The 23,241-nt window shown below is 36.3% G+C and overlaps 1 protein-coding gene across 6 annotated transcripts in view; it reads left to right on the top strand.

Annotated features, from left to right (window-relative positions):
• Positions 1-1,044: 1,044 nt before the first annotated feature.
• The window catches only part of PRKX (protein kinase X-linked), a 133,671-nt gene continuing 111,474 nt past the window's right edge, over positions 1,045-23,241 (top strand). For 2 of the 6 annotated variants that reach the window (XM_031959034.1, XM_031959035.1), the window contains exon 1: positions 1,045-1,817. In XM_031959034.1, coding sequence (XP_031814894.1) covers positions 1,568-1,817 — 250 coding nt within the window. In that variant the 5' untranslated portion in view covers positions 1,045-1,567. The remainder of the gene's footprint in view (positions 1,818-23,241) is intronic. The other 4 variants (XM_031959033.1, XM_031959037.1, XM_031959036.1 and 1 more) reach the window with 4 other exon arrangements.

The following is a 23,241-nucleotide window of genomic DNA, read 5'->3' on the forward strand; positions in this document are numbered from 1 at the left end:
TGCAAAGGTGGGTTATGGACGTGGGGTCCACGCTCCCTGAAACTCCTTTTGGGGCTCACTGTTTTGCTTTTCAGTACCCTCCTTCCCCTCTCCATTTCCCCCTCTCAGCATGCGATCTCCATTCCCAACACCCTCCTCCTGAATTCCAGGTGATGTAAGCAGCACTCCGGCCAGTCAGATAGAAAGGTCGCGGCTCGCCCAAAAGCACCTGGAAGAGTGAACAGTCAAACAAACCTGCAAACAAAACCCGCTCTGGCGGAGACTCTGGGATTCCTGGGAGTGACAGACCACACCTCTTCCCCGGACCAACCCCAGTCTTTCAATTGGCTGCAATCTTTTCTTTTCTTCCCGCCTCCCAGGGACAGGAGCGCCAATTGTAAAACAGAGATATGAAGGGAGGGAATAGAGCGCGCCTTCCCATTGGCCATCACAACCGTCGTTCAAAACCCACAACCCCTTCCTTGTTGTCTGGGACGTGCTAGTCTTTTGAATTTGGAACTGACTGGAGATCTTCCCCGAGTCTGTGAAACCGGTGGTTTCCTAGCGTGGTTGAGGGAAGGCGTCTTAAAGAGTACTTCACTCAAAAAATCCCTGGTCCTTTCCACTACACTCTGCCCCTACCTTTTAATGAAACAAACCGGCCTAAATTGAAAGACTCCTTTTAGCGAAGAGCTGGAAGGCCGAGGGGGGAAAAGCCCAAGGGTAAAGAGGGAATAAAACTATCTCCTCAGCCCCGTCCTTGGCTCGCAACCTTCGGGGCTCAGGGATTCCTTCTGGCACGGGAGGTGGGGTGGAGGCAGCGGGGTTTAAACAGGGAAGTACGGAAGTGAACCAAGAACGCGGTCCCCGTGATTGTATCCAAGCCGCTCGGGACTCACCTCCCGCTGCAGCAGCAGCTGTAAGACCGCCTGCACCGCCGCCTCCTCCTTCTCCTCCCCCGGGACTTCTAGCTATTACCTCCTCCTCCTAAGATCAGGCTCCAGCGCTTTCTACGCCTCTCCTGCTGCTAATTGAGATGGAAAGTCCACCCAGCCTGCCTACCCTATTTTCCTGCTGCCGCGGTTTGGGGCTGCTAGACTGCCCTGGACTGGGTTGGGGTTGCGTAGGGCGGGGTGGATGTGGGAAGGAGTGAGCCTCTGAGCAATGGGGCGAGATGCTAAGGAGTCCAGCAGAGGCTGGAGCCGGCAGTCCCGATGCTACCGCTCCTTCTAGACTGTCCGCAGCCAAGGGCAGAAGATCGCTGACCTAAGTCTCCAGGAAAGTGCACCGAGGCCGCGTCCCGGAAAGCTAGAGAAAGGGAAAGTTTGTGTGCGTGCCTCAGTGTGTATGTGTGTTTGAGTGTGTCTTGTGTGCACGCATCTCCCCTCCCCCGCCGTGCCGGGCCGGCGGGGGGGGCGGAAAGCCAGCCGCGCCCCCTCCATCATCCCTCTTCCCACCCTTCCCCCAGATGTGCTGAGAGGCACCAGGAGGGAGGAGGAGGAGGAGGAAGAAGAGGAGGAGGAGGAGGAGGAAAAGCAGGAGGACCCGGCTTCTGGCTTGTTTTCTGACTTTCCCCATCCTACCACCCATGGAGGCTGCCGGGTCCTCGGCTAAGGCGGCCAAGGTCGGGGCAGGAAACGGGGGTAGCGAAGGGAGTCCTCCTCCTCCTCCTCCTCTTCCCTCTCCCCCTCCCCCTCCGGCAACACCGGGGTCCGCAGGATCTGGGGATTCGGAGCCCGCCCATTCCTCGAGCCCCGCGGCGGGCCCGGGCTCCCCGGCCCCTTCGCCGGAGCTTCCAGCTTACAAGCTGCAAGACTTCGATACGCTGGCTACAGTGGGTGAGTTTCTCTTTGGGGAGCTAGTAGGAGGTCGGGATGAGTAGGGAGGAGATGGGCTGGGGGGCTGGAGCTACACGCACCGAGTGACTTTGGACTCTCTTCCCCCTTTTCCCCCTCCCCCGGCAGGCGTTTAATTCAAACAAAGGCACTCAGTGTTTGTGGAACAGTCAAGCCTGCGGCTGCCGCCCCTTGTAGTCGCTCCCTAGGTAGTTTCATTTAATGGTGTGCAGCCAGACTGCAAGCCCTGAGCACCTCACTTACCTGTGTATGTGTGTGTTTTCTCCAATGCGGCTTGGGGCTTTGCCATCCTGCTCTTCCCCAGGGCATAGCTACAAAGAAAAGAAGCTGAGGCTGTTGGTGTTTGAGATCTTTGCTAAGTTGTAGGACTCCTTCCAATAGCCACCACTTTCCTTCGACCAACACAGCATTTCTTGCAGGACACATAGTTCTTACTTTCTGGCTTCTTCTGTTTTTCTTAGAACTCAATTTGCTTTTGGCACTTAGTGAACTGTCAGCTTTCAATATACTTTGTTTTGTTCTGACTTAATGACAAAACTCGGATGAGGACCCTTGTTATGTATTAATTGTGCAAGCTTGTCTAGTAAAGGAGTGTGCATATTAAATATTAAGGTATATGCTACATCTTTTTAAACCCATATCAACGCTGTGGTGAAGAGGTGAGAAGCTTCTAAATTTAAAAAAAAATACTGGCCTGAAAGTGCCAGATGTCACACCCTTTTATTGAACGGGGAATTACACACTAAGCAACATTTCATCGACTCTTTCTTTATCTTGTTTATGTTGGCTTTCTCATCCTCTTATTTGGTTTTTATATTTTGTTTATGATCTAGCTGTGTAGTATGGTATAGGTAGCTTGTAGGTGGCAATCCAGAGTTCATTTTTTTTTTTTCCAGATAAGATTTGGATCATTTGAAAGCATTTTATGCAAATATGCTAATTCCAAACTGTTCACTCATAGTATCCATTTTTTGCTAAGTCTGGGCCAAGGTGTTGTTAGTAAGAGAAATCTTGGGATAAATTGGGATTGTTGGTGGCAGCTCTTGTTCAGGCTAATCTTGCAATATAGAATAGCAGGATTTTAAAACCCTTATTATACAGAGGAGGGTTCTGCTCTGCACAGAGGAGTTGTGACTTGTCCAAAGTCACAACAAGCTAGCTAATAGCAGAATCCACCAGGACTAGAATCATAATATGGGATTGCCCTGCCAGCTTTACGATACCACCCTTCCAGAGAGATAAATTATAAATCAGTTTGGAAGATATAAAATAGATTGATAGACATTCTAAAAGGTCATTTAGGATTACTGATTTGAAGGCAGGTCTTTGTAAAGGATGTGCTTGATCATGCTAATATTCAGAAAAAGTTATATTTATTCAAAAACCAGTGAGAATGGCAGCTCATATTTTTACCTTCAGTTTGCTTCCCCCAAAATTGATTGAAAATATGAATGACAGTTTGGATGGATGAACAAGACAGCTCTCTGGATTTGTATGTGCTGAGAGGATAGGAGAACTTATGGGCAGAAATGACCTTTAGTTAGTGAGATAATACTGGAGAGGAGTTAGCGCAATGAGGGTCTTTGAGTGGCTGTTTGAAGGAATATTACAAATATTAAAATCATGTAATGCTAGAGCTTCAAGAAATCTTCAGAATGATCTGGTTCAGACTCCTTGTTTTTCTTATAAGGAAAAACACACAGATGTAAATTCTGAGTCCAACAATTTACTCAGTGGCAGAGTCAGGATCAAAACTCAAGCCAAATAACTGCTTCAGGGTACTTTGCAAACTATATTCTACTACCCTTTTAATTGTTGCTTGTTTCAAAGGGTACTAAGGCTGAACCAGGATGATTTGGGTTGCCGAGTTAATGTATTCTGTTCATGATATGTAATCACGTGGTATAGAATTGGAGTAAGCCAGCAGAAATGTGTCTGAAAAAGGGATTTGTTTAGAAGCTTTTGGAACACTAGGGACTTCTGCTTTTATTTAGTAGTCCCCTCCACCTTCCAGTTTTGACTTGTCTATACTATATATATATATATATATATATATATATATACACACACACACACACGTGTGTATGTGTGTGTGTGTGTAGTTTTTACTCTATAGAATGTATACTCTTTGGGTAAGAAATTTTTGGTTTTTGTTCCTAACTGAAACGTGATGTATAATAAGTGGTTAATAAATGCTTGTTGAATTATGTTAAATAGCACAAGTACTTTTAGACACCCTTGTTTTAAAATCTGGACTAATCTTGATATAAAGGTTAATGATTTAGGAGAATCTTGCACAAAATCTTGGCAGCTATTGGAGGTGAAGCTTAGGGAATAACTTCCAAGTGGGCTCCAGCGTACTTGGAATACCTAGATTACATATACACATAACTAGGCCTAGAAGAGTATATGAAGCATGAATATATACAAATATCTAAAATAAAACATCAATTGGTTTTCTTTTCTTTTTTTTTGGTTCAGAAAAACATTTCCTAAACCAATTTCCTCTTTCAAATGTTTCCTTCTTGCTTATTTAAAATTTTTCCTGTTTTAAAACTATTTTGGTCACATAAGACACACTTAAGTGAAATGATGAATCACCATCAAGTATATCTAATCTAAAATTATAATTTCCCTTACATATTATTTGAGAAAGTTAGCTGCATAGTAACTCAGCATTAGGTTGAGACAAAATGACTCATAATATAAATTACAGAAAACTGCTTAGAGGTTGTAGAATGCTAGTCAGGAAAAACAAATCAAAACAAAAATAATCGGAGATTGTAAGTCATCTAGTCTAATTCATGTTGAAAACAAATGGTCATCTACCTGACTCTTGAATCTCTCCAGTGATGGAGAACTCATGATCTTCTGTAGTAGCCTATTTTAATTTTGGATAGTGCTACTTTGTTAGACAATATTTGCCAATATTGAGTCACATTCTGTCTCAGGCTCTTTGCGCATCCATTACTCATAGTTTTACCTTTTGGGGCTAAAGAAAATAACTCAAAGCCAGCTTCCATATGACAGCTTCTTTAGCTGTCCCTTCTGGGTCTTATTTCTATATGCTAAACATCTCCAGTTCCTTCAATATATCTGTAGACAAGGCCAGTTATGGGACCCACTTAGTCACCCGCCTCTGCACATGTTCCACTTTGTTAATGGTCTTTGAAGTCCATTGTCCAGCTCTCTAACAAGAACAATTCACTTCAGTGAAACTGGTCTCCTTAGGCAATGTCTGCCGGTCATAGTTACCTAGGATCTTGAATAGTTTCTCAGTCACAACATGTCAGTTTGCACTTGAACCCTGATCTCTCTAATCCTACAGTCAGTTCTCTATACATCGTGTCACACTGCACACTGAACCAATAAATGTTATTATTGTGGCCTTAATGGAATTCCCTTTTTCTGTGGATTCCTATTGTATTTTTTCCCTAGTACACCATGATTTAGTTTTCATTTTATATTGTTCATAAGATTAGAGGAAGTGTGTATATAGTGGAGAGAGAAATTCTAATGGCTGGTGTGAGAATGGGAACTTTAATGCTGATTCATGTTCACATCTGTCTTCCTAATGAAGAATATAGACAGAATTTCTGATGATACCTGAAGGATTTGTGGAATTTGTATAGGCAAACAAATAGGCATTGCCTGCAGGGGAAATAGCATGAAAGGGAGAACCGAGACAGGAATAAATGTGACACAAATGGGTTGAAGTCTGTCTTTTAACATTTACTGGCTCCGTGACTGGGCGAAACATTTAATCTCCCATTAGTCTTGGTAAATGTTTGAAGACGAAAGTTTTAGAGAAGGTGAGTATCCACTTTGATAGATGGAGTTTCCTTGTCTGGGAGATCCTTTCACTAATGAAATAACAGGTCTGTTGCCTATCTTTATGAAAGGCTCATAAACCTGGGGTCTCTATCTAAGAAGCCATCTATCCAGTAAATTCTCTTAATTTTACAGGTGAAAGAATTGAGGTCTAGGGAAGTTAAAACACCTTGCCCAAGATCATGCAGGGATTGAGGTTTTTTGTTGGGATTTGAACCTCTGAATCCAGATTCTCTACTTTTTCCATTTGGACCATATTATTCTCTTTCCCAGAGATTGGAAAATTCTTGAGGCAAGCTAGACACCGAGTCATTTATATTTTGCATATCTAATGAACATAGTAATCCATAATCAATACATGCTAATCTGATTGTTAAGAGGTATTGTCAGAAAGAAGACTTGTATTAAGGGAAGTCTCATTAAAAAATGTCATCAGACTTGTGTGTCTAGAAAATAGGTTGGATGATTATAATACAAGGGGTAACTGATCAGCCTGTGCTTGTAATTTTCATGTGATGTCAAGAGATCTAAGAGGAAGATATTTAAAATATTGGTTGACTGTCTTGTGCTCTCCAAAGCTCCCCTCTCCTTCCTGTCCCTTAAGCCTTCCCACCTCTAGCTTAGAGGACATGAATGAGAGAATCACAGAGAAAGTTGCTGCATAACTATTGGAAGAAATGCCCACATTAGTGAGATCCCAGATTCATCCAAGTATTGAAACCACAGTTTACCTTGGCACAGCTGGTCACACAGATCTGCCAGTGGTAATTTTTTTTTTGTTTTGTTTTGTTTTCCCTCTACTTCATTAGTCAGCTAGGCTAGAAGGTAGAATTACTAAAGGAACTAAATATAGCATTAAGGTTAGAAAAGGTTATAACTCTTCTCTTACATTTCATTCTCCATTGCCATGTCTTCTCACTTAGAGCATAAAATGGAATTTTCTCTTGTGTTTTTCCTTTCAGTATTTGTGAGCTGAAGCTAAAAATATTACATGTGCATATGCATACAATTATAAATCACAAATGTATGTGTATATAACACATGCATATGCACACATGTGTATGTATACACAAATTTCTATAGATTAGACATAGATATATAATTTGGCATTCAAAAATCCTTCATAATCTAGCCCCTTTTAGTCTTTTTACACCTTTATCACAACATGTACTCTTTGAGCCAGTAAAACTGGCTTCCTGGCTATTTCAAGAACAAGACACTCTATCTCTAGGGTTGCTGGAACATTCCTTTTCTCTGTTCCAACTGCTGACCTCCCTGGCTTCCTTTATATCCTTACTAAATCTTACCATCTACAAGAATTTTCCACTAATCCTTCTTAATTCCAGTGCCTTCTTTCCCTTAATTTTTCCATATTTATCCTGTATATTGCTTATTTTGTATATATTTATTTGCATGGTGACTTGCTCATTAGATTGTAAACTCCTTAAGAACACAGACTCTCTTTTTCTCCTTTTTGTACCCCCAGTGCTTAGCAATAAGAAGGATTATAGATGTTTATTTGATTGATTTCTATATATATTTGCTTTTTTGTTTTGGGGGGGTAATGGTTGTTACCTGATGCTAATAAGAGCAGAATTAAAACTACCTCAACCTTGGCTTTAAAATACTAAAAGTCTGCTGGGAAAAAAATAGCACCTATGGAATCTTAGAATTTTGATACCAGACAAGTGCCTTTTTTTTTTTTTTTTTTTTGCCTTTACCATGTTTTAGGTCTACATTTTTAAAATCACATTATGAATCTTTCCTTAGTTTTCAATAAATTATACTATCAACTGATCCTCTAGAGATTCATTATTTTTAATTTTGAGTTGAAAAAAGTGAGGGCTTTTTTTAAAAAAATATTTAGTGTGGTGTCTCTTTGCTTTGTCATTTGTGTGGATTTAACGTTTGTGGGTGGAGTGGGAAAGTTGTTTTTATGTTTGTGATTTTTGAGATGTTAAAAGAGATTTTACCCCTAAACATTCCGCCGATAGAACTCAGGCTCCTTGACCTAGTAGCAGGGACTGTTTTATTTCTGTCTAGGTATTCCAAAAATATGATATGTAGTAGTCATTCAATAAATTCTTGATTAATCCACTCTAGATTATAAATAATTTGCTATCACTAACCAGAAATGTGTGACTTTTAAAAGTTAACTGATGGGTGAACAAAATATTACTCATAAGAAGTGATTTTCTATTGCTGAGATGTTTGGGAGTACACATATTTATATGTGTGTGTGTGTGTGTGTATTTTATATATATATATATATATATATATATATATATATATATATACACATATATATATATATTAAGTAATATTTGCTGGGGAGGACACACTGGCTTTGAAGAAAAGATTTGAAAGAAATCTAGATTTTAAAACTGGAAGAAGAGGGGAGAGCATTTTCTAGGCAGGGAGACAATAAGAGGTTCTGTGTAATAAACAAAAAGGTTAATTTGGCCATTCTGGAGTGTGGGAAGGAATGTGATTGTATAATGAGCTGAACAAGACTTACTTTTTTTTTTTTTTTTTTTTTTTTGGCTTAGGAGTCAAGATGATGGCACAAAACTGAATGATTGACAGAATGACAGAGAGTTTGAAATGCTAACATGAGTAAAGGGAGAATACCATGTTTTAGAAGGGAGGAGCTTTTGATCTGGATTTGCATCTTGTTTCTGCTACTTATTAACTGACATTTTATGGCCAAGAGACTTAACCCAAGTCACAGTTTACTCATCTTTAAAATGACTGTTTTGGACCAAATTACCTAAGGTTCCCCCATTTCTAAATTAATGAGGTATTTTGGCTTTTGTCTTCAAGAAATTTGTTGTTGAGCTAAGGGTAAAAGCCAAGGATAAATAAGGAAAAATCCAATGTAATGGAGCCAGAAGGCCAGTGATAGTCTAGATTTGAAGAAAGACATGAGTAAAAACACAAGATTGGGAATGAGAATGGTATGTTTATGGGAACAAATCTATATAACTAAAGAGAATCGTTCATTTTAGAGGGCAATGCATTAATGGGAAGATGGAGAAGCCTACTGTATATTACTCTATAAATTTAGGAGCATCTATTAAAACTGGAAAGGGTCTGGTAAACTCAAATAGAAATGATCTCTTGAGGCTGCATATTATTTGAGAAAATCACAAATTAATATTATCTAAGTTGTATTGTACTTTTTTTTTTTTTAAACTTTCCCTAATTACATTTTAATTTGGTTCAGGTTACACTCTAGAGTTTTGCTGGCCCAATTTGATACCTTTGATCTACTACAAACTTTTCATTTTGTTGAGTAAACAGAAGGACAGGCCGTTAAAATTCCTGAGTCTTTTGGTTTTTTGCTCTAAACTATCCACATAGAGGGTTTGCCATAGAGTGTAAAACTGCATATTTTGGAGGGAAGTCCAGTGTGAAAAGGATAATAATATCTGTAGTATTTCAGAATTTAAAGCTGGAAAAGACCTTAGGTAATTTAGTTCTATATCTTTGTTATAAATGTGGACACTCAAGCATAGAGATTCTGACATTCCCCAAGTCAGAAAGTTTATCTAGAACAAGTGCTTCTATCTCTTAAGTCATTTAGATGGCATAGTGGAGAGAGAGAGTTTGGGGCGTAAGTAGTCAAAAAACTCATTTAGGTATCCATTCATATAATATTAGCTATCTGATTAGTCTTATCACTTAGAAACCACTAGACTAAAGGAAAGTTCAGCTTGGTTCTAAGCAGCTAACACCTCTGAGGTACATATTATATAATATATATGTATGTATTTTATGTGTATATAAACATATATAATCATTAAATTATATGTATGTTATGTATATTATATATAGCATATTATATAAATTTTATATACATATATAACACAATATACATATGCACATAAATGCAGACACAAACACATGCACTTAAATAACATTTTGTTTTATTTGTTTTAAAAGTAAACACTATCAATGTAGATCAGCATATATATATATATATATATATGTGTGTGTGTGTGTGTGTATAAAGAAAGTTTTGAAGGAACAATACAGCCTGTTTAAGAGTTCAGGAAGACAAGTTCAAATATGGTTTTAGAGATTTTATTAGCTGTGGGGACCCTCAGCAACTTCTCACTTAACTAGTTAATTCAGTTGTAAAATGGGAATCATAATAGCACCTATATCCCATGGTTATTGTGAGGATCAAATAATATAATAATTTTAAAGCACTTAGCACAGTTCATGACAAACATAGTAGGTGTTTAATGCTTCTTCTCCTTCCTCAACTCTTTACCTTTCTCACTTGTGGCTTTATCCCTCTCTCACCCCTCTATGTAAGATCAATACTTTCATTGATACACTATACTTTTAGGGGAATAGTCTTACTGTTTTAAAGTGCATATAAAATATAAAACTGCTACTATTTTATAGATAGGAGGCATTTGCTTTCATAAGTAGTTAAATATATTGTTACTGAGCTTATGTTATTTGTAAGTTTACAAAAAAAATTTGCATTGATAGCATTTCTGACATACTTAAAAGTTCCTTTATATTTTAACAATCCTCTTTACAATTTTTGTTTGATCTAATTCTTTTATTAGTAAATAAATTTTTCATCTTTGAGTTTGAAGTTCAGCTTTGCACTAATCAAAATGATTACAACTTAATGACTTGAGTTTACATTATTGAAATTTTACTGTTTGTATGTACGTTGTATGTGTTATGTACGTATGTATCAGCTGATATATCAATGTGCCATGGTACAAAGAATACTTTATTTGCAACTGACACTTGCAAGACCTAGGTTTCAAATTTTTGTAATTTTGATTTAGTGTAATATTTAACCTCATTTATGTCTATTTTTCTTATCTATAAAATTAGGAAGTTGAATATCATGAACCATGATAGCAAATTGACTCTTTGATCCCTTGCAGCCTATGATAGGCTTTCAAAATATTTTTACATAAATTATCTCATTTGAGAAGTGGATATTTGGTGTAATGGATAGGCAACTAGTTTTGCCTCTTACATAGACTGTATTGTTCCCCAAAAACTTATTTGAATTTTAAGTTGTAAAACAACTCCTGATCTACATTGTTGGAGGATCCTTACTTCCAAAACAAATAAGCCATGTTATTTAGTACATGTTTTTCTGTGTTTATATGTATGTACACACACATGTAGTATATTTGCAAGCTATATAATATTGAAAAATACTATGTGTGTTTTATGAACACACATATATTTATAAAATAAATTTATACATAAAAGGTGTTACTGCTTAGAACTGAGCTGAATTTCTGTTTAGTCTATTGATTTCAAGGTGATAAAACTGATAAGACAGCTGATACTATGTGAATGGATACCTAATTGAGTTTTCTGACTACTTGTGAGAGAGAGGTCTCATATAATATCATCTAAAGGAACCTCAAAATATTAGATAAAAGGGAAGACTCTAGGAATAGAAGTCCAGAAACTTTGAAATCTGTGTTACAATCTCTTCCTCTTTTCTTGTTTCCAATTACTACTCAGGAAAGATGGAGAAAATAAGTAAGAGAAAAGAGAAATGCTATTTTTGAAACAAATTTTAAAATGGAAAATGTTTGTTTAGGATAGTAGTGAGATCTATACACTCAAAACCACTCTTCCCTTCCCTCCCCCCCCCTTTTTTTTTTTTTTTTTTTTTTTTTTTGCCTGGAGAGTGTTATCCTGGTATTTGGAACTCAGAGTGTTTTCCTATTGAAATCACAGAATAATGTCATTCTTGGAAACTGTATTAACTAGACATACTAGTTTATTCAATTGTAAAATGGGAATCATAATAGAGATTACTAGAAATAAAAATTATAGATTCAATAGGATTTCCTGGAACATAAACCCCCTTTTCCTTTTTTGACGGTGGGATATTCTTTCCCTTTTCCTTTGGAGAAAGTACAGCTGTGCACGATTCCTCCACACTTAGAGGGATCTCTGCTTTCCTCAGGACTGTCATTTACCCAGTATCATGAGTGGTGGAGGCCTGCTACTGATCTTATTTCATTCCTACTGTTGGTGGCTGACCTTGATTATTTGAGCCTTAAGAATAAGTTCTTTCCCCTAAACCAGCACCGGATTCTGATCTACTTTTGAGTGCTAATATTTGAGAGAATACCATTAAAGTGGCCCAGTGCTGAAAGAGACTATTATTTTTAGTATAACAAATTATGGGTAGGACAAAGGAATAAAGGGATGACTTTACTGTTTTGAGGGATACATTTGAAATTTGTATTAATGAGGCTTTTGTGGACTAGCCTAGGAACCAAACCATTGTCAGAAATAACAATTTTGAGTATTTTCCCCTAAGAAACAGAAGACTTGCTTATAAAATTGGAAACTACCTTTACATCAGGTCAAACCAGCAAGCATTAATTAATCACCTGGTGCATTCTAGGCACTGTACAAAGTGCTATGAATACAAGGATGATTTTAAATATAAATTCTAAACATAATAATTCTGTATATTTATATATACTCCATATATAAAAAATCAACACAGTTCGTCATTAAAAAGTCTAAAACAGGTGCAATATACTTGTGTTCCTCTTACCTCCTGGAAGGGATGAGTTGTATTTTCTCATATATCTTCAATTGATTCCTGCTTGGTTTTTATAATTTTGTTAACATCCACTTTAGATTGTTGTTGTGTAGTTCTTTCCACTTATATTGTTATATTGTTGTGGTTAGTCTATTTATTGTTTGCTTGGCTCTGCTTCATTTTGTTTCAGTTCATATAGATCTTTTCATCTTTTTTATTTTTGTGTGTGTGTTCAGCACATACATCATTTTTTGTTCCACAATAATTTTACGTACCACAATTTGTTTAGCTATTCCCCTGCTGATTTTGTTTCAATTTTTAGGTATCTCAAAAAGTGGTAGTACAAATATTTTGTTTTATATGGGTATTTTCTTTTTATGGATGGTTTTCTTGTAGTATAAGACCAATAATAGTCTCTGGTTCAAAGAGTTTTCAAATATTTTAAATAAAAATCCTCATTTTATTTGCTTACTTCTAAATTGCTTTCTAAAACGATTATACCATTTCATGTTTCTGACAGCAGTGAATTATTGGGCCTATCATTTCAAATTCCCTCCAACATTTTTTATTCCATTTCGGAGGTCATTTTTCCCAATTTGCGGATGTAAGATAAAAACCTCAGAATTGTTTGGATTTTCATTTCTTTTATTAGGGAAGCATTCTTTCAGGTATTTGTAAATCCTTTCCTGTTCATCTTTTGAGAACTATTTGTTCATATCCTTTGACTATTTATCTATTGGAGAATGACAGTTACACACATATAACTTTCTTATCAGAGGAATTTGATGCAAAGGGTTTTTTTTTTTTGTCCTTATTGATTTCTTCCTATGCTCAGTGTATTAATGTCTGTGTGGAAGCTTTTCAGTTTGAAGTAATTGGAAGTTATGTTTTATCATATGTATTGCATCTACCTCTTGTTTAAGATTTCATCTCCTATCCATAGCTCTGACAAGTAGTTGATATATTTCTTTTCTAATTTTTTTTATAGCGTTAAGCTTAATTTTAAGGTCACCTATTTAGCATATATTGTGGAATGTGATGTAAGTTATTGGTCAAAGCCTAATTTCTGTTAGACTACTTTTCAATTTTTGTAGGTTTTCATTATATGTGCAGTTTTTTCTAAGGAAATTTGTATTTTCTATTTTATCAAACATTGGGTTATTGAATTAAGTTGTTTCTGATTCTCCCTTGTCTAGTTTGTTTCATTTTGTCTCTTTTTAATCAGTGCAAAATGGTTATGGTGATTTCTGCGTTGTAATATAGTTTAGGGTCTGAAATGCTTTTCTTCCCTTTTCCCTACTTCTTTTCACAATTATCCTTGATATCCTAGATTTGTTTTTCCAGATGAATTTTAATATTATTTTATCAAGTTCTGTAAATATATCACCTTGATAATTTTATGACAAAATATGGATTTAAAAGCATAAATAATTTTGGGTCATATTATCATTTTTATTATATTGCATATGTGTGTGTGTGTATGTGCATACCATATTGCTATGGCCTACCAATAAGCATTGAATATTCCTCCAACTATTTAAGTTGTTTTTTTTTTTTTTTAAGGGAATACATTGTAATTCATTCTGTATAAGTCTTATTGTGTGCTTTGGTAAGTAGTTCCCCAGATGTATTATGCCTTTTGTAGTTATTTGGAATGAGATTTCCCTTTCTATTATTGCTTCTTATTTTTTATCATAAAGAAATGTTGCTAATTTTTGAGGATTTGTTTCAGCCTTTGCTGAAACTTGTCTTAGCTAGTATCTTTGGTGATTCTCTAAAAATTGTCAAGAAAATCATCACATCATGAACATTAACTGGTTTTAATCTTATTCTTCACCTATCTTTATTCTGTTTATTTCTTTTGTCTTACTGTTTTTGTTAGGATTCCCAGAACCATATTAAATGATAGTACTTGTATATTTGTTGGGAAAGGTTCTAGTGTATCTCCATTACATGTGATGATTACTTGCTTTTGATTTTAGATAGATATTTTTATGATATTAATAAAAAGGTCCCTCTGCATATGTTTTTTAACTAAAAAACTTTTGTATCTTGTCAAAGGTTTCCCCCCCCCCCCATATATGTTATTATAGTCATGTAGTTTCCATGTTTGGCTTTTAATATAATTAATTTAGTTGATAATTTTTTTTAATATTGTACTATTCTTGCATTGTTGGTAGATATGTTACCAGCATTTTTGTTTAATGCTTTTGAGTAAATGTTCATTAGGGATATTGATCTATAGTTTTTGTGTGTTTAATCTTTCTCTACTTTAGATTTTAGGAGTATATTTGTCTCATAAAGAGATTTTGGTAAGGTGTTTGGTAAAATTTTTGTGAATAATTTGTTAAATATAAGTACTAACTATTTTCTAAAAGTTTGATCCAATTCTCCTGTTTATTTCTAGGGTTAGAGATCTTTTTTTCTTTAGTAGTTTCTCTACAGAGAGATTTATGCCCTTTTCCAAGATTGGGTTATTTAAGATCTATGTTTTGGCTTGGGCTGTGGGGTTTTGTTGCAAGCTCTTACAGCTGTGTCTAATCTGTGTGTCTTCTAGTGAATCTTTGCTGCTGCTAGATTGGGATGTGGAGGAGGGGTATTAAGTGAACTCATTCATGGTCAGTCAGCATAAAATTATGTTAGTTTTTCTTAAAATTCTTTGGGGGATTCTGGGTGGTTTTAGATCATAGAGTTAGCTGAAGTTTCTTTATCTTTGGTGCATAATTTCTATTTTGTAGAGATTTCAGAGGTTGAGGGGGCTCAGAGAAACTGTCTAGTTTTCCATCTTGTTCACACAATCTGTTTAATATTTTGTTGGCAAACATATCATCAGATTTGAAAACTTTTAATTCTTTTATTATCTTTTTTCTAAATTACCTTGGTAGAACTCACAAAATTTTACAGTTTCAGAACTGGACAGATCCTTACGGATCATCATTCTGACATCTCACAGATGAACAAAAATAGACTCAGGAGGGGTTGTAGGTTGCTAATGATTTGTTGTTAGTTAGTGAAAGAACCTGAATGAAAATTTAGGTCTTTCTTTTGGCTTCTAAGTCAGTGTTGGTTTTTCCATTATTCCAAATTGTAGAGCCAATACCATTTGTATGGTATATTGAATTACCATATAAGAATGTCTTAAAGTTGTTCCTCTAAAATCTACATGCAGAGATTTTGAGCAGTATTATCCACTTGCCACATATTACTTTTTTTTTGTGGATAATAATTTTCCACCACCTGTTTTCCCCTTATTCTTGGATTACTCACTTACTGTACTATAAGAACATACTATTGATTCTAATACCTGGTTCTCTGATTCCCATTTTTTTAAACTCTATCTTACCCATATCCCAGTTGAAATCCTGTCCACTTTTGGAATTCCCATTACATAGTAAACAAAGTAGCCTTCATTCTGGATCACTCTCTCTTACATTCCTTCCATTCACTAGTCCTTTTTGACATCTGGCTTCATGCTGATGAAACTGCATTCCTGGCTATTTTTTTCTAGCATTGACTATACACTTCACTCAATCCCACTCAAAACAAGGTACTCCTTGTTCCCTCTTCCACTTTCAGACCATCCCTTTTTTGAAATCACTTATCTCTCTCTCCTTCTTGGTTGTTCCCATTTAAAATTTTTTGCCAGATCTAAATCATGGTGGCTATTGTGTCATAGCTCCCAATTAGCACCTTGCTTGTCTTTTTATCCCCCTGCCCACACACACACTCCTTCAAATTATTCTGACCTTCCTATTCTTCAGTCTCCTTAAATTTCTCAGTCACACATAAGTATAGCCACATCATAGACTTTACTTAAACATGTTTTATTTGCTTAAATAATAACAAGGAAAAGAAACAGAACTTCAGCATTCCTCAGTATGACCATAACCTCTTGTTATTCCTTCTTTTCCTATATCTTATCCTTTCTAAACTTACACCTCCTAAACCTTTATCTTTACCTTAATCAGTTCATTTCTGAATATAGTTTACATATACTTCTACTCTAATTATAATTTTCTCCTTTTTTTTAATCTGACCTATCCTATCCTTATACTCTTTGTCCCTCTCTGCCCTATAGCTACTAAATCCCTTACCAAATCTCAGCTCTATTTACCTCCTCCTATCCTACTCCCATGTAGCTCAATAGTCTGAAGAATATAACCAAGCTGAATGGTTATTATATTAAAAATTTATCTGATCCAAATTCAGATGTGCCCTCACTGAAACAAGGACACCCTTTTATTCCTCTCCAGTTGATTTCCTTATTTCATTGGCCACAGCAACTATGTTGGACCTTCTCTTTCTTCCTCAATTATCCCAGTCTGTTCCTTTCTTACTTTCAGCTGAGGACATGGTCATTTAATGTGAGTCCCCTTCTTTCTTCTATTTCAAAATGTCTTATTATTCTCACTCTCATCATGGATTTTTCTCCTTTCCCTGTCTATAATAAAGGAGGTTGCTCTTCTTACCTGTTTCAAAACTTCCATGTGCCCTTTATCTCCTCCCCTCCTATTGTTTGTGTCTGACTGAAACCTCATTCTCTGAAAAATCTTCAACCTTTCTCTTTTAGTTCTTTTTCTGCTATATTCTGCTCAAGTCTTACCTATCAGTACACTTTGCATAAGATTCAGCCATCCACTCAAGCTATCACCTGGTATCTCACTTTTTACTGGACCAAACTCCCAGGAAAAAAATCACAACAAAACTTTCTACTTAGCTCCATCGCCTTTCTTCTCGTTCCTTAACCCTTTGAACCCTTTTGGCTTCTAACCTCATTACTCAACTGAAACTTTTCTCTCTAGAGCAGCCAAAAGCTGTCTTAATTGACAAATATGATTACCTGTTCTCAGACTTCATCCTTTTCATTCTATCAGCTGCATTTGATATTGTTGACCAGGTTTCCTCCATATTTTTTTTTCCCCCTCTGGGTTTTAGTGATAATGTTCTTTCCTATTTCTCTAACAGCTCTTTTTCATTCCCTTGGTTGGGAATGTTTTACCCCTCAGCTGTGGGTTACTCAAATTAATTATGAACCCCCTTTTCTCTCTGCTGTCTCTCATAGTGGACTCATCACCTCCTGTAGGGCTCATCATCTTGGTGCAAATGACTGCTAGATCTATATAACCAACATTTTTGTTGAGGGCGGGTCTCGATTCACTATATATTTTTACGTATGTAGGTAGGTAAGAGCCCATCTGCCCAAATATATCTTCTCTCACTGACCTACCATAGTTCAGGCCCTTGTCAGGTATTTTGAAAAGTTAAGGTTACTTTTTTGATAATCAAGAAGACGTTAAAGCCATTGTTTCAGAAGACAGATTCACCAGAAGAGAGAACGGTTTTATTGCATCCTTCTTTCATTAGTATTGTCAGATTCTTTGTTTATTGCCCGCAAGAGTATGGCCTTGTCATGAGGGGACAGATAAATCTCATTTGGGGTTAGAGTGGGGCGCGGCCACAAAGCCTTGTGTGATGAATCAAGGTAACAGGAGAGAGTAGGGTGCTTGAATTGGACATCTCAGTCAAAACCTTGGAACTTTAGATAACAACAAGGTAATGGAAAAACAGAATTTTCAGTTTTGCTTGAAGGTAGGTAGACTTGGAGAAAGACACATTATAATGTTTAGCAGTCACTGGGAAACAGTTAAAAAACAAACAAAAAAACCAAACAAACCGCAAACATTGATATACTTGAGCAAAGACTCAGATTCTTAATAATGAGAATTTCACAATTGATCAGAAAATTCAAGAACCTAATAGTCATAGTAGGAAAGTATTATTCCTTCTGAGTCTGAAATAATTGAAACAACTTTGCCCTTCTTCTCGTTATAATAACTCCATTGCAACACAGTCGTGCCACCCTCTTTTGATTATTTAAGGATCCAATGTGTTAGAGATGACTGTGATTTGAACTCGATTGGCTTTTGTCCCTTCTCCTGAGTCATAATTTATCCTTCCATGATTGTTCTAAGGAGCAGCTGATAATTCTTTCGCACACAACCCCATTCTCTAGTGTGCTCAACACTTCCAGACACACTTGAAGCAGTTGTGCCCATCTGCCATAGAACAGCTGGTAGCAGCAAGTGTTAGAAAAACAAGGCAGCTGTCACCTGCTCTCAAGTTCACTTTTTTATCTTTGAAATGCATTATATTTGAACTGCTTTGAGAATTAAAAGACTACCTTCCTTGCAAGTTGTGAGCAAATAAGAAATGAATTTTTTAAAAAATTGTAAAGTATGTGTAGGGATCAAAAAATTAAAATTCTTGATTCAGTTCTCCTTGAGTCACCCTATGATTATAATTCCTTATCACCTTCCATGTTGTAGATTAATGAAGTCCATTCTTTACAGAGCTCTGTGTGTGTTGTTTGAGGAATGTTACCATTTCACTTCCAAATAAATATACAAATGTATACAATTGTGCATTGTTTCATCAATATTGTTCCTACCTCCTGTGATGCAGTTTGCAATCCAATCATGCTTCATGTGACTTTTCTATGTCCTCCTTCAAATCTTTCACAGGGCATCCCTACAACATTCTAATGACCTCTTTCTAAGCCCCTTGATTTATGAGTAGATAACACCTGTCAATCCAATGTATCGTGCATTTACTAAACATCTGAAATGTGAAAGGTAAATAGGTGCAGAATGCTGCACAGTTAAAGACAAAAATTGAATAATCCCTTGCCCGCCATTATCCTACATTCCACTGGATGGATGGGGTGGGGGGGAGGAGAAGCGGGGGGATGTACATACAGACAAATAAATACAAAGTAATTTGCTATAGATTGGGGTAGGCTTGTGGGGAATCATAAAGGATGCCTTGAATTTAGTATTGAAGTAGGAATAACAAGAAGAAAAAATATGTAGGATATAGCATACTAGGCAAAAAGGGCAGCTTGGACAAAGGCTTGGAGGTGAAAGATAGAATTCAATGTTGTGGAACTGTAAATAGATTATTTTGATTGGAAATTAGAATATGTCAGATTAATGTGAAGACCTTTAAATGCCCAAACCAAGGGATTTTTAATTTATCTTAGAGGCTTTAGGGAATCACTGAATCTCCTTGTTCAGGGGAATGATTAGGTTAATGATTTAAGAATATTAGTTTTGTAAAAGATGAATTGGAGAGGGAGAAACTTGGCTAGAACTGTGGTGGTGACCATGAGAGTGGAGAGGAGATAAACATGAGAAATTTGTGGAGGTAGAACCAGTAAGACCCAACCAATTGACTGTATATGAGAAATAAGAGATAACATACACAGTTGTGTGACTGAAATGTTTGGAACCTTGGTGACTGGAAACATGGTAGTGCATTTATCAGATGCAAGGAAGTTAGAAGGGTAGATTTTGTGAGGAAAGTAATGAATACTGTTTTCAATGTATTGAGTTAGAACATCCAGGTTGGAATAATTTGGGACTAGTGCTCAGGATAAAGATTAGGGTTATGTAGATTTTAGAATCATCTGCCCAGAATCATGGAAACTGATGAGATTTCCTGAAGAGCATAGAAAGAAAAGTGGGCTTAGGATTTTTTTTTTTAGGATCCATGCAAAAGAGGGCCAGGACATAGATGATGGATGATACAGAATAGAGTATTGAGAAGTCATGATTGAATCTGAGGAAGGAAAACCAATTGAGACTGGTATCATGAAACCCCAAAGAAGAGAGAATTAAGGAAAAGAAAGTGCTTATTAGTGTCAGATACCATAGAGAGGTCAGAAATCAATAAGATGTTCCATTTAGCAATTAATAGATTTGATAATTAACTTGGAATAGACCAGTTTGGAAACCAGATTATAAAGGTTTGAGAAGTGATAGCTGAAAAATTAGAAATAAGAAATGTATATTACTTTTTCCCTAAGAATTTGGCAGTGATATAGCTATTGTAGGATTGTTGGAGAGAGGATGGCAATGCTAAATGAAAATTTCAGCACTTTTTATGGATAGACAACACCTGTCAATCCAATTTAGTGTGCATTTACTAAGCATCTGAAGTGTGACAGGTAAATATATAGGTGCAGAATGCTGTACAAAGACAAAAATTGAATAATCCCTTGTCCATAATTATCCTACATTCCACTGGATGGATGGGGACGGGGGAAGTAATGTACATACAGATAAGTAAATTGTGACAATCTAGATTGCTTGCCAAAAGACTTTTGTGTTAAAAAGATGCATTTTTATTTTAGGGAAGCTTTTGAGTCATTGAATGCATAATAGGCATTTTACAAATGTAAATAAACCCACTTTCTTCCTCCATTTCTAAGCTCTGTTTTCTTGTGATCAAACACTATGTACACATACACACACATGAATTTATAAAAATAAGAATATTATATTCTACAATTAGCACATACTTTTAATGTTCTAAGATCATGTATGCATTAAATATAACGTGTTTTATGATTCATTACCATGGAAAGGAACTTTCTGTCCTTTGACATTGATTCAGGAGTTGCTATATAGATATAATATAGATATAATAGTTTTGTTTTGTCTGAACACAGTATTTCAGATGATAAACTTAAGTAATGGGAGAGTTCCGCTCCCCTTTTCTCCCCAGCTTCTTTTCCATTTAAAGAAAGGGATGGGAATAAATTAGAAGAAAAATCTTTCCTCTTCACAAGCAGCATGGGGCTAATGGAAAGAATGATAGATTTGGATGTAGGAGAGACTCAATGTGTGACAAACTCAGTGACCAACGAAGATAAGTATATACATTTATTTATTTCACAGTTGTTACCATCACTGTATATTTAAAGCACTTTGAAATATAGAAAATACAAAGATGTCCCTCATAATTCTCTTTTAGACCCTTTTTTTTTTCTCTCTCTATATTGTTTCATTTGGCAATTTTATCAGTTCCTATGGCTTTAACCATTTCAACACTGAAAATTCTTAAACATACCCATCCTGCCCTAACTTTTCTGCTGACCTATAGTTTCAAATTTTCAGTTTCCTTCCAAATATCTCAAACTGGATGACTAACAGACATCTTAAACTCATCTAAAACTGAACTCTTACCTTTCCAATTATCTCTCCTGGTCCTAATTTATCTATTATTGCAGAAGGCAACACTATCCTCTCATTCACTCAACTTGATACATCCTCTTTCTTCCCCCAGATCCAATCTATTGCCAAGAATTGTCAATTTCACCTTTAGACATCTCTCAGATATGTCCCCTTTGTTACTGCCATTGTTCTAGTGCAGATCTTTTATCATCTCACACCTGGATTATAACTATAGTCTGCTTGGGGGGAGGGTCTACCTACCCAAGTTTCCCAGATCTGATCCATTCTCCATTCATTCACCAAAGTGTTTTTCCTAAATTGCATATTCAACCACATCATCTCTTGTATTCAATAAACTCCAGTGATTCTGAGCTCCTTGAAAATAGGGATTATCCTTTGCCTCTTTTTATGCACTACCCTCCAACTCTTCAATAAGAAGGGAATGGGGCTGAGGGAGTTGAAAAGATGGTGAGTATTCAAAGTGCAGTTAAACTGCATGATGAGATTTCCAATGATCAGTTTATCCTGAGGGACCCATCACATTCCTTGGATTGGATGTTTTTTGGCAGATCTGATGGGTGTGAGGTGGAACCTCAAAATGATTTTAATTTGCATTTCTTTAATTATTAGTGATTCAGAGTATTTAAATAAAATGTGGTTCATCATAACTTGGATTTTTTCCTTTGAAACTGTCTCTTCATGTTCTTTGACTTTGTATTTTGGAAAATTCCTCTTAGTCTTATCAATTTGAATCGATTCTTCTACTTGATGGATCCCTGCCTATGACATGAATGAATGAATGAACAAATCCTATTTGTTAAATGCTTTATACATGCAAAAAACTGTTCAGTGCTGGGGATAGAAATAGAAAAGTAAGGAAGTCCTTGCTTTAAGGAGCTCACATTCCAGTGAGACAACATACATAGAGAATTTCAGCTGCTAGTCTGAAGCAGCAAAGCTGATGGTAATAATTTTCATTGATACAAGTCACATGAGTTTCTGATGAACCTTTTTATTAATTCAAGAACTTTAGGAAGTGTTACTATTCCTTTTCCTGTCACTTTCAGTTTTACTGATGTGTTTTATTTTTACATTACATGTATTTATAGATTGCTCCCTCTTTGTGAGGTATCTCTATAAAACTAGTAATACAAAGACTTCATTTGAAAGTGAATACAAAATTTCACATCTCTACCACTTCTCTATTTTCTCTTCCTTAAGCCATTGAAAAAAGAAAAGTTCTTATAAAAATTATGATTAATCAAGCAAAACAATGTCATCCAATGTCTGTATGCAAAAATAAGTCTCATTCTGACTCTACCCTCCTACCCCCATAGCTCTGAAATGGATAGCATGTTTCATCATTGGTCCTCTGACATCATAAATGCTAATTGATCATAGTTTTTATTAGCAAAGTTGCTTGTTTTTATAGTGGGTTTGTAGTATAAGTTGTTTTCCTGGTTCCGTGTATTGTTATTGAAATTTTTCATTTTTATAATATTGATGTTTTGAATTATTCTTCTGGTTTTGCTCACTTCATATTATATCATTTCATGTAACTCTTTCCAGAGCATTGGTATCCCCAAATTCTTGGGATTCATTTCCTGGGCTGTCTCATCAGGATCTGAGGAAATGGTGGTCAAGGTGGTGATGGTAGTTTGATTTGCTAGAACATACTGCCTGCCTCATTTCTCTGCCTCTGAGGGCCTTACCACTTCAGTGGCTGGCTTGCCTTCTCTTTGAGTGGTGGGAGTTGTTTCCCTGGTTTGTAGAGCTTTACTGGAGACAGAACTGGTGATGGGAGGATTGCTGTCTCTTATGGGGCTTCCATTGTTTAATTGAATCAGCTCTTTGTGATCCTATTTGGGGTATCTTGGCAAAGACACTGGAATAATTTGCCATTTTCTTCTTCAGTAGATAAAGGCAAATAAAGGTTAAATGATTTGCCAAAGCCACACAGCTAATGAATGTTGGAGGAGGCCAGTTTGAAGTAGTCTTTCTG

The sequence above is a fragment of the Sarcophilus harrisii genome, chromosome 3, assembly GCF_902635505.1.
Source record: "Sarcophilus harrisii chromosome 3, mSarHar1.11, whole genome shotgun sequence".
NCBI lineage: Eukaryota > Metazoa > Chordata > Mammalia > Dasyuromorphia > Dasyuridae > Sarcophilus > Sarcophilus harrisii.